The 12,996-nt window shown below is 42.7% G+C and overlaps 1 protein-coding gene across 2 annotated transcripts in view; it reads left to right on the forward strand.

Annotated features, from left to right (window-relative positions):
* Nucleotides 1-12,996, forward strand: part of dcbld2 (discoidin, CUB and LCCL domain containing 2) — a 128,933-nt gene that overhangs the window by 86,314 nt on the left and 29,623 nt on the right. For both annotated transcript variants that reach the window (XM_068041000.1, XM_068041001.1), the window contains exons 6-7: nucleotides 11,064-11,197; nucleotides 12,895-12,935. In XM_068041000.1, coding sequence (XP_067897101.1) covers nucleotides 11,064-11,197; nucleotides 12,895-12,935 — 175 coding nt within the window. The remainder of the gene's footprint in view (nucleotides 1-11,063; nucleotides 11,198-12,894; nucleotides 12,936-12,996) is intronic.

Raw genomic sequence — 12,996 nt, forward strand, 5'->3', positions numbered from 1 at the left:
CTAACATTTCCCTTCATGTCAGAATCATCGGTTGAAAAGGATATTTAAATTGAAGGGGTTTTGTAATGGGAGGGACTGGAGTTCAGTCTACGCTACAGAAAGCTGAGATCATTCAGCTGCGGGTAAAACAGCGGGTATTCACTGCTGGAGATACTGGAATCACATTAGTCTCCAACATTAACATGTCCAGAGTTAACTACGGTAGCCACAGCCCTGTCAGCTGGTGCCAATTGGAACATTTATTTTAGCTATGCAGAAGCGTTCACTTGGTGAGGTTTATCGGGTCTCACCTCCGAGTTTACACAGGAACAGCTGTGTTCCAACAATCTGCAGGAATGAGTAAGTGGAGCCGAGGGCATGGCTTTTCAGAGTGCTTACTTCACACATTCCACACAATGGACACATCAGGCTGATTTCATTGAATACCAAAGAGCACACAAAGGTTATTCAAATACCAAACCAGTAATGTCATTTTAATAATGTCTTTATTCAGAGGCTCTGTAGAATACCCCCAGTGAATTCACTTAGTGGTGCTAATTCTTTAGGAATGAATCAAATAAACAGCCAAACAATTCTTTTGGAAAAACATAAAAATTCTGAAAATCTACAACAGTGAATTAGAGTTAGTAAAATCTATTTAAACTTCTGTCCTCCTGCACTGTGCTTGTCTCTTCCTCTCCTCCTCCCCCCTCCCACGAGCTCTTTCACTTCCTACAATTTCCTGCAGCTGCTGACTGTGTGAAATCACTGACTTTCATATAATTGCAGTTCACTCTGCTCTTCAGCCAATGGAGAGTGCACTTAGAGTGGAATATATTGGGCTCTCCTCGAGGGAAAAGGATTGCACTATGCTGGCATATTTACTGCAGTTCAGGTAGTGGTTCCGAGTGTCAAACAGTCCTGGCTATTTAACACCTTAAGTACTGACCTCCTGAGCTTGGTACTGTTCACATAACTTGTGTTTATATAACGCCTCATCATATTGAAATGTCCAAAGTGCTTCACATACAGTGAATTACTTCTTGAAGTACAGTGGCTGTTATACAGCACAGAAGGAGGCCATTCAGCTCTTTGAAAGAGCTATCCAATCCGTCTACTCTTCTGTCTTTCTCAATAGCTCTGCAAATTTCTCATTTTCAAGTAAAGATCTAATTCCTTTTTGAATATTACGATTGAAACTGCTGCTATCTCCTTTTCAAGCAGTGCATTTTAGATAAACTCTGCATTAAGATAATTCTCAATCTATCCCTCCCCCAAATTATTTTGTCAATTATTTTAATCTTCCTGCCATGGAAACAGTTTCGCACTAGCTATGCCTATCAAAGCTGCTCAGAATTTTGAACACCACTGTTAAATCTCCCTTAACCTTCTCTGCTCTGAGGAGAATAATCCCAGGTTCTCCAGTCTCTCCACAAAGCTGAAAACCTCACTAGTACCATTCTTGTAAATCTCCTCTGCACCTCTCCAAGGCCATGACATCCTCACTAAAGGTACTAACTAGATTCTAAAAGAGGAAGTAGAGTTTTTTTTAGTCATGGATGGCAGCAGAGACCTGTTATTTCCAATTCCTGCACCATGAAGTTGTTAAAATAGTTAAAAAGCAAAGTCTGCAAGCAGTCTGTTAATGCAAACATTTAAATATTCAGTTCAAAATAGAATTTATGGTAGCAGAAGTTAATAATTTTTTAAACTAATGAATTATTTAAGATATTTTAAGTTTTAAGAAATGGTAACTTTTTAGGTCCTTTAAAGTAGTCCAGGGTAACACCATTTTCCTCAAGTTTTCTCTTTTAAAAAAAAAATTCTTCACCACTTTAATCCTTAAAACACTTGGAAGAGTTGAAAATTGCACCTGGCAATGACTGTTCTCCTCTTATCGGAGCAGCAGGGACCAAGCCTTTGTGAACAGACATCAGTGTTTCAACACCAGCACAACTTCAGGATACTTCATGTGTCTTGGGGGAACCATGTGCATAGGAAGTGCCTCCAGCTGCTTGAGTTCAGGGCTTTGGTGCTTGAGGGGCAGCTGGAGTCACTGTGGAGGATCTGGGAGGCTGAGAGTTTCCTGGATTGTACGTTCCAGGAGGTGGTCACCCCACAGGCAGTGAGAATTCAGGATAGTAGATAGGTGGCCATCTGGAAGAGTAGGAAGAGGCTGGAAGTGCAGGAGTCTTCACGCCGTGTGCCACACTCCAACTAGTACTCAGCACTGGAGATTGCTGGGAGTGGCAACACCTTGAAGGACTATGGCACCGATGGGCAAGGGACTGTACAGGGGGATCAGCAAAGCATAGAAATGCAGTTGTCATTGGAGATTCCATAGTAAGTGGGACGGACAGGTGTTTTTGTAAGCGTCATTGTGAGTCCTGCATGGTGTGCTGCCTCCCTGGTACCAGGGTAAAGGACATCACGGAGAGGATGCTAAATATTCTGCAGGGTGAAGGGAATAATTCAGAAGTTGTGATACACGTCAGTACCAGTGACAAAGAGAGGGCAGGTATTGTGGTCCTGCAGTCAGACTTTCAGGAACTAGGAAGGAAGTTTAAAAAGTAGGACCTTGAAGGCAGATTACTCCCAACAACTACTAATATTTATATAGCGCCTTTAACGCAATAAAGCATCCTAAGGTGCTTTACAGGAGCATAATAAAACAAAGTGACACGAAGCCACAAAGATATTGGGTTAGATGACCAAAAGCTTGATCAAAGCAGTAGGTTTTAAGGAGTGTCTTAAAGGAGGAAAGGGAGGTTGAGAGGCAGAGATGTGTAGGGAGGGTATTCCAGAGCTTGGGGCCTAGGCAACTGAAAGCGCAGCCACCAAGGATGGAGTGATTAAAATCAGGGATGCACAAGAGGCCCGAATTAGAGAAGTGCAGATATCTTGGAGGGTTGTGGGGCTGGAGGAGATTACAGAGATAGGGAGGGGCGAGGCCATGGAGGGATTTGAAAACAAGGATGAGAATTTTAAACTCTAGACATTGCTTGACCGGGCGCCAGTGTAGGTCAGCGAGCACAGTGCCACATGCTAACAAGACTAGAAATAAGAACATAGGGATGAGCAATGTGTGGCATGAGACATGGTACAGGAGGATTCTGACAAAATATCAGTAGAAGCGGAGATGGTAGAGGTAATGAATAGGATAAAAAATGATCGGAGGAATGTACTGGAAAGGTTGGCTGTGCTTAAGAATGGATAAGTTGCCTTGTCTGGATGGCTTTCATCCCAGGTTGCTAAGGGAAGTTGGGGTAGAGATGGTGGAAGGGCTTGCCATAATCTTCCAATCTTCCCTAGATATGGAGGAGGTGCCAGCAGATTGGAAAATGACAAGTGTGACACCCTTGCCCATGAAAAGGTATAAAGACATTCCAAATAACTACCAGCTGATCATTTTACAAAGTACCACATAAAGACTAGTTAACAAAATTGAGGCTTCATGGAATAGGAGGATTAGTATCACTTTGTTTTCTGTCCTTAAGTCAGTTTTTTTTATCCAATGAGTTGTGGTAAATGGTTGTTTTTCAGACTGGAGGATGGTAGACAGCGGTATTCTCCAAGGGTCAGTGCTAAGAACACTGCTTTTCTTGGTGTGTATGTAGTACTGTGGGTTACTTACACCACAAGGACTGCAGCGGTTCAAGAAGGCAGCTACCATCACCTTCTAGAGTGCAATTAGGGATGGGAAATAAATGCTGACCTCATTTTTTTTTTTAATGACTTTGATATTGGAATACAGATTAAAATATCAAAATTTAACAATGATACCAAACTTTGAGTTGTGGCAAACAGTGAAGATGATGCCAGTCAACTGCAACAGGACATAGATAGGTTAGCAGAATGGGCAGACAAGTGGCAGATGGAATTTAATACAGACAAGTGTGAGGTGATGCATTTTTGCAGAAGGAATAGGAAGAGGCAATATAGACTTAATGGCACAGTTCTAAAGAGTGTGCAGGAACAGAAGGACCTAGGGTATTCATGTGCATAGATCTTTGAAGACACAGGACACATTGAGAGAGTAGTTAGCAAAGCATATAGGATCTTGGACTTCATAAATAGAGGTGTTGAGTACAAACATAAGGAAGTTGTGCTGAATCTTTAGAATCCCTGGTTAGGCCACAACTAGAGTATTGCATCCACACTGTAAGAAGGATGTGAGGGTCCTTGAGAGAATGCAGAGGAGATTTACCGGAATGGTTCCAAGGATGAGGGATTTTAGCTACAAGGTTAGGTTGGAGAAACTGGGGTTGTTCTCCTTGGAGCAAAGGAGGTTGAGGGGAAATTTGAAAGTGTACAAGATTATGGCAGGTTTAGATGGGGTAGACCACGAAAAGTGGCTCCCATTAGCTGATGGTACAAGGATGAGGAGACACAGATTTAAGGTTTTGGGCAAGAGATGCAAAGGAGAAGTGCGGAAAAACTTTCAACGCAGTGAGTGGTAATGACCTGGAACTCGCTGCCTAAGAGGGTGTTGGTAGTGGAGACAATCAGTGATTTCAAAAGGATATTGGATGGGTACATAAGGGAAATAGGGATTATCACAGGGATAGAGTGGGAGAATGGAACTGACTGGATTGCTCTATAGAGAGCTGGCACGAACCTGATAGGCCGAATAGCCTCTTTCTGTGCTGCAATGACTCTGGGACTCTAAAGTTGTGCCCACAATTGGAAACAGTACTCTAGCTGAGGTCTAACCAGTGATTCATAATGGTGTACCATAACTTCCTTGCTTTTGTACTCTGTCTCTATTTATCAAACCTAGGATGCTGTAGGTTTTTAATAGCCTTCTCAACTTGTCTTGCCACTTTCAAATATTTGTTGTCATGCAGGCCCCCACCTGCCAAGAATGAGGCACATTAATTTTGTCATGAATATGATTTTAACTGTTGCCGGAGCGAGGAAATGACTTGTTAAACAAACCAGTTGTGGCTGGAAAAGATATTTGCATATCAACAGACAGTACTTGGAAGGGCAAAGGACCATTCCCTGATGCATTCAACCCACAATGGATGTTGATCACTGGACAGTGAAGGGGTGGGGAATCACATTCCAGGACATGCTGGGGTGATGCAATCCACAGGGGCCAGGACTGGTTCGACCAGCTGGTCACATGACTACCAGGCTGCTCCAGTCTTTTGAACTAGCCACAGAGAGTTTGAGCTCAGAAAGACTGTTTGCTACTGGACTGAGAAGATCTCTTCTGTCTGCTCCCATCTCTTTCTCACAAGCCTCTGAATCCACCGAAGACACATGACTCCAAAGAGAGAAAAGTCTACTACAGCGAACAAGGTTTAAGAAGAATACTGGGCCCCAACGAAAAGCAAGATCTACCTACAAAGAAGGACTTTACAGTGAGCTCGAAGAACTGTAATAAAAACTCTTCAGTTGTTGCCTCAAACTTTTCCACTTTATTTTTCTTATCTTTTCAGTCTCTATTTGCATGTATGTATCACATATGCATGCTAGCGTGGGCGCTTCGTGTATCCGAAGGCATCAACCGAATTAGAGTTTAAGTTCAAGTTTAATAAATTTCAACTTTTCTTCTTTAAACCTAAGAAAGCCTTTTTGTGCTGGTTTCTTTGCCTTATAATTGGAAAGCAGTGAACAAGGATTCACCAAGGGGGAGTTATAAACCCGGTGTTTTAAACATTAAACCCTATTATGGTAAGATCAGGCATAGGCTGAGTAGGACCCCTAGACACCTTTCTCACCTGGTTGTAACATTGTGTATGTGAACTCCTGGGTCTCTCTGCTCCTGTACCCCATTTTAACCTTGCACCATTTAATGTACATTAGGTAGATATGTTAGATTACATTATTTGGGTTTAGCCAGGGAAATGTATGTTGATAAGAGATGGTGGGGGATTTTAAACACCTCCCTTGCCTGGAAGAAGCGGGAGTTGGGATTAAATTGAAGTGAGGGACTTACCCCTGTCGGGTCTAATCTGGCCCACTGCAAGGGCACCCACCCAAATCTGTCAGGAGCCCTTCCATCCTTCCATGCGGGTTGATCTGATGACATCCAGTTAAAACTGTTCGGGTCCCAATTACATTATAGAGCCCCTATTTGCATGTATGAATGAAGCACATGCCGGTTTCCATCAGAGTTCACTCCTGCATTAAAATGACGGGCTGCAGGTTTCCAGCAGTAGTGAGGCAGTAATTGATTTGTGTTCTTTTATCTGCTCACCTTCACTTTTCCCATTGGGCCCATGTTTTTTGTGTATTATTTGCACAGTTTCATAAAAGCTATCTAAATACTTGCAATGGTAATTTGAAATGGCAACAATTGGTTAAATATAGGATCCAGAAAGTTCTGTTGAAGCAAATTGAAAAATGTGGGATTCTTGCGACTTTTTTCAAACACAGTGGAAGCAGCTGAAATGAGTGCTTCCACACTGATGAATGGGTGAATTGAGGGTGGGAAATGCAATAGGGCGCATTCCAAATTCTAGCCTTACTGCGACCAATTGCGGTCTCTTCTAAGAAACATGTGATGACACGGTGACTGGTACTGTTCAGTCTAGTGATATGTGGTCAGACTTACTCATATGCAGCATTCCAGCAGATCCCTGTTTGAACGCTCAGTGCAGTCATTCAACTTACAGTTTGAAAGTGTTACCGCAGACTGTAGTGTGTGGACATTTGTAGAAAATACACCACGGCTCACATATTTCAGCAGTGCCATTAGTGCTGTCTCCCAATTTCAGGTTGGTGGTCACACTGTCACTGGCAGTCATGAAGGTAGAAACTACCAACAGGCAAATTTCTTGTAAGAACGCTTAATGTGCTTGTAAAACATTTCTGTGTAGGCTTGTTTACACAGAAGTTGACTTGTTTAAAAAGCAATGTCACTAAAATATTGCTGGCAAGAATTTGGTGCAGGTGCAGTGAGTGTTTGTACCAAGCAATTGTGGATTGGAAAATCTACCCTGTACATCTTTGTCCTTTAAACCTAGAAATTGCTGTAATGAACATTTAATATATGATATTCCCTTTACCTGCTTGTATAATGGAATTTAAAACAAGCAGCTAATGCTTCCTTTAAAATAGTAGATGGATGAATATCATCCAAATGTATTGTTTTTTGCCTGCAATCACAGTAAATTCTTGCAGTAAAATCACAGGCTTGAATTAAGAGCATACAAGAAAGTGAAGCTGTCTTACAAAAATACAGTGAATCTGTTGATTGCTGGTTAGTGCTCATAGAAACTGGCCTGTGTAGCTTTGCTGCAAGTCCCTTTTCCTTGTCCCACTACAACAGTGTGGTTGCCTAGTTCCCTAAACAAGCTGTACATGAACAAACACCAAGTCAGTATATCCATTTTTAAAAATTTGTTTCATGGGATGTGACCGTCGCTGGCAAGGCCAGCATTTGTTCCATATCCCTAATTGCCCTTGAGCCGTCTTCTTCAACCACTGCAGTCCATCTGATGTGGGTACTGCCACAGTGCAAGGGAGGGAGTTCCAGGATTTTGATCCAGTAACAGTGAAGGAATGGCGATATATTTCTGAGTCAGGATGGTGTGTGGCTTTGAGGGGAACTTGCAGATGGTGGTGATCCCACGTGACTGCTGCCCTTGTCCTTCTAGATGGTAGAAGTCACAGGTTTGGAAGGTGCTGTCGAAGGAGGACTGGTGAGTTGCTGCAATGCATTGTGTATATAGTACACACTGCTGCCACTGTGCGTCAGTGGTGGATGGGGTAATGATCCAGCGGGCTGCTTAGGCCTGGATGGTGTCGAACTTCCTGAGTGTTGTTGGAGCTGCACCCATCCAGGCATGTGGAGAGTATTCCAACACACTTCTGACTTGTGCCTTGTAGATGGTGGACAGGCTTTGGAGATTCAGGGAGTGAGTTACTAGCCACAGAGTTCACAGCCTCTGAGCTGCTCTTGTAGCCACCATATTTATATGGCTGGTCCAGTTCAGTTCCTGGTCAATGGTAATCCCCAGGATGTTGTATATTTATTTAGAGATACAGCACTGAAACAGGCCCTTCGGCCCACCGAGTCTGTGCCGACCAACAACCACCCATTTATACTAACCCTACAGTAATCCCATATTCCCTACCACCTACCTACACAAGGGGCAATTTACAACGGCCAATTTAGCTGTGGGAGGAAACCGGAGCACCCGGCGAAAACCCAAGCGGTCACTGGGAGAACTTGCAAACTCTGCACAGGCAGTACCCAGAATCGAACCCGGGTCCCTGGAGCTGTGAGGCTGCGGTGCTAGCCACTGTGCCGCCCTTTAGTGGGGGATTCAGCGATGGTAATGCTGTTGAAAGTTAAGGGGAGATGGTTAAATTCTCTTTAGTTGGAAATCATTATTGCCTGGCACTTGTGTGGCACGAATGTTACTTGAGACTTATCAGCCAACAACACTCAGAGAAGCTCGACACCATCCAGGACAAAGCAGCCTGCTTGATTGGCACTCCATGTACAAGCATTCACTCCCTCCACCACCGACACACAGTGGCAGCAGTGTGTACCTTCTACAAAATGCACTGCAGCAACGCACCAAGGCTGCTTAGACAGCACCTTCCAAACCTACGATCTCTACCGCCTAGAAGGACAAGGGCAGCATGGGAACACCACCACCAGCAAGATCCCCTCCAAGCCACACAGCATCCTGAGTTGGAACTATATCACCATTCCTTCACTGTTGCTGGGTCAAAATCCTTGAACTACCTAACAGCACTGTGGGTGTATCTACCATACATGGACTGCAGCAGTTCAAGAAGGCAGCTCACCACCACCTTCTCGAGGGCAATTAGGGATGGTCAATAAATGCTGGTCTAGCAAGTGATGCCCACATCCCATGAATGAATAAAAAAAAAGCCCAAGCATGAATGTTGTCCAGGTTGCTGCATATGGACATGGACTGCTTCAGTATCTGAGGTGTTGCAAATGGTACTGAACATTGTGCAATCATCAGTGAACATTCCCACTTCTAACCTTATGATGGAGGGAAGGTCATTGGTGAAGGAGCTGAAGATGGTTGAGCCTAGGACACTACCCTGAGGAACTCCTGCAGCGATGTCCTGGGGCTCAGATGATTGATTGATGCTTACGGTTGTTGGATGCCAATCAATCCATATGTAAACAGATTGAAATGATCAAACTGCAAAGTATAATTGAGTGTTTTTTATCCTGTAGCCTCATGTTTGCTTTCTCAGTTCCAGGAATTCATTTGCAAGAATAGTAGGCTGAAACAGTAATTTCAGCAATTTCAAGAGCCAGTAATGCATGCTTCTAAGGTTCCAATAATTTTGCAGACAGTTTGACCAAGACAATCAAGATTTCACTACAAATAAAAAGCAAAATACTTCAGATGGTGGAAATAGGAAATGAGAAAAAACAGTGAACATCAGCAGGTCAGGCAGCATCTGTGGACTGGAAAAAAGTCATTCTTTTTTAAATGCTGTTCATCTGTAATGTCTTCTAATTCCTGAGCTGGGGTTTATAGCTGCGATGTTAACTCCTGGCTTCTGCACAGATGCCTGACCTGCTGAGTGTTCCAGCATTTTCTGTTTCAAAGTTCCAGTGTTGATTTTGTTGAGACACAGTTCCATTAACTGTGGACTGTAAATCTGACCAGAAACTTACTGAACCCTCTGAGAAATTTGTGTTAAATTACATTCCAATATTTAATGCTGACTAGTTTCACGGATTCCTTTAAACAAACTTGTGCTTGCCTAACAACTGAAAAAAAAAATTGCAACCTATTGGAATAGATTTCGTTGATTTCAGTTTGACTCGCTTAATCTTCAGTAGCCTATTTTCATAATTCACAATTGACCCATCACAAGCATGTGCAAAGTATTATTCCGTAGTTTTATGTCCCATAGCCATTTTGGAGTTTTGCGTAAATGTGAATCTCTGCTGCCACCTCCTATTATCCAGTGTAAGTGCAGTTATTTTGTTGTTAGATTATTTTGAGGCACTCGACACAGTTGCTCAGTCAGAGAACAGTTAAAACCTGCCTCAACAGTAGCAGGAAGATTAGAGTGGCATGCAGCAGTGGGCCTAGAAGCGCAAGACTTGGTTGGAGGCAGGCAGTTAACTAATCTGCTCATGGGCCACATACAATTTATTTATCTCTGTCAGTAACATCCTGCTGAGGTGTGGAAGTTTATTTTCAATGAGTTCCAGCTCTAGGCATGAGGCAGAAAAGCCTGACTAGATCCAAAAACCCAAAGCCTAAACAAGTTGCCTGACTGCCCACCACCGCCCCTCTTCCCCACCCCCCCCCCCCCCCCCCCCACCCTGGTTTCTGGTATAAGGACAATCATGCCAAGAAACCTGGATGTATCGGTGTACTCCTCCCAGAACTGTGAAATCAAAAGTATATACCAATGTAAAGAAAAGTACAGTTGTGCATAGGTTAAAAAATGATCAGGTATTTAAAATCTCTTTCGTGTCAGCTCAACACTGAAGTTATGACACAACACAATATAAGCACACAAGAATTTTTAAGAACAGGAAAAGGTCATTGGGCCTATCATGCCCGAGGGAAGAATTTCTGTGGAGTTCTTTCTCCCAATTTCCTGCCGTGATTTCAATGAAAGATTGGCAGAAACATTGGTGAAACAATTAAATTGCCGCTTTTAGCCATTTACGTTAGTTCTCTAAGATCCCGCTGAAATTACAGTGGGAAATTGGGAAATCCTTGTGAAAATTCCAGGTGCCAGTCTTTCTGATTGAACTCTACTCCACTTCTCTGTTGTCTTAATGTCTCCCTCCTTGATATTTCTTTCCAGGATTCTATCTAGTTTGCAGAGGTCTTCCCTGGTAACATATTTTACAAATTTGTTAGCTTTTGTGTAAAACAAAAGAGTTTAATTTCCTTTCTTATTCCCAATCTTTAACCAATCTCCCTGGTTATTGAACTCCTGGTCTTAACCATAGCAAACAATTTGCCTGGATCAACTTTGTTTAAGTAAAACAAACAATGTCTTTTAACAGAAAGTGAAAACCGACATGGCTCGGGTCTCTCAGCTGTTGTATGAATCTGTAATGAGTTAGTGTTCATGGTGAATGTTGACTGTCATCTCTTTTCCAGTCCTCGTTGCTGTGTATGGCTGGTGTCCATGCTGGTGTTGTGTCAAATTTTCTGGGCGGCCGGATCAATGTTGTCATGAGTAAAGGCATTCCATACTATGAAAGCACTCTTGCAAATAATGTCTCCTCAAAACTGTAAGTACAATAATTTTTAAAAAGCATTTAATGCTCCAACCATTTGCTTATAAAACTGAGGTGGAGAAAATCATGTAATATTCAGAATACAAATACTGCGTTTGTGCGAGTAAAGATATCATGTAAGCTTTTTACCCCAGTATCCTCCTTTTCATCCTTGCTGGCACACGTTTTTCTTGCAGCTGAACAGGCAGAGCAGACCCCACTATCACTGTTGCACCACTGTTGTGCAAGGTCAGCTCGGTGAAGGTTCCACATTTGATTTGCTCGTTCTTTCCAGTATCTTTTCTGTGGGTGGAGCAGGCAGGGAAAAATTAATCCTGTGTCTGATACCTCACTTCAGCAGCGTAGCTGAAACTGGGTGCTTAGAAGGCTGAGATAAATAGAAGAAAAAATGTGAATATTGATCAGCTGAATAAAAGTGAAAAATGCTGGAAATGCACAGCGAGTTGATTAGCATCTGAAGGAGAAAGGTTAAGGGTTTGGATATGACCCTTCGTCAAAACTGAAAGTTCAGTGAAGTGATGACTTTTGGAGTGATGGCTTTTAAATTGATAATTCTTCCCTTTCTGGACCTCATGCTAGCTGGTATTTTAAATGGTTCCATTTCCTCCCTTTCAAAGTCCCCATCATCATTTCCCTCCTCACAAAAACCTTATCCTTAATCTCTCCTTACAAACTCCTTATCTCCAACATCCATTTCCTGACATGCTTAAATGTGTTATCACTTCTCAAATCCATGTCCATATCTCCCTCAATGTCCTATTTGAATCCTTCCAATCAGGTTTCCATTCTTCCCTCCACCACTCATTTCCCCCCCCCCCCTCCAGCTGTGAAAATCTATCCTGGTAAATATCAGCGCCTATGACTCGTATATTTTCCCTGCAAAATCTCTCTCCTGTCTTTGGCAACATCAACTACATTCTCCTCCTCCATTGTCCAGCACGCCCTTTGCACTCTTACTATCCAGTCGTAGCCAGAGCATCTCGACCAGTGGCTTCTTTACCACTCATGCTGATAACTTCTGTCTGGAAAGAGCTCAATATAGATTGTACTTGTTGATAATACCTCTATCCACCTGCCAGGCCAATGAGATGTCATTTCCTTTATCTGTATAATTTCTGAATACATACCAGTCTGGAGTCATTAGCTCTCATCCCTGTTGGTATCTTTTTATTTATTTATTTATTTATTGATACAGCACTGAAACAGGCCCTTCGGCCCACTGAGTCTGTGCTGACCATCAACCACCCATTTATACTAATCCTACACTAATCCCATATTCCTAACACATCCCCACCTGTCCCTATATTCCTCTACCACCTACCTATACTAGGGGCAATTTATAATGGCCAATTTACCTATCAACCTGCAAGACTTTTGGTGGTGGGAGGAAACCGGAGCACCCGGCAAAAACCCACGCAGACACAGGGAGAACTTGCAAACTCCACACAGGCAGTACCCAGAATTGAACCCGGGTTGCTGGAGCTGTGAGACTGCGGTGCTAACCACTGCGCCACTGTGCCGTCCGTGACTGAGATCAAATCCACAGGGATCCCATTCACAAGGAATGGGATTGTTTTGAACACCGTATGATCAAGATTCAGTAGCTAATGTCTGAATGTTTAAATTGGTTAAATCTGAGAAATTCTACTTTACTGTATAGTTTAATCTTATTAGTCTCTTTAATTTTACAGTGGGCCATTATCAGCTAGTCTGTTTACATTTAAGACTAACGGTGAGTATTCAATGAAACCAATTTTGATTTTACTTTTTATGCTTGTAGCCTTAATTATTGT

This window comes from Heterodontus francisci, chromosome 10 (genome assembly GCF_036365525.1).
Source record: "Heterodontus francisci isolate sHetFra1 chromosome 10, sHetFra1.hap1, whole genome shotgun sequence".
Taxonomy (NCBI): Eukaryota; Metazoa; Chordata; class Chondrichthyes; order Heterodontiformes; family Heterodontidae; genus Heterodontus; species Heterodontus francisci.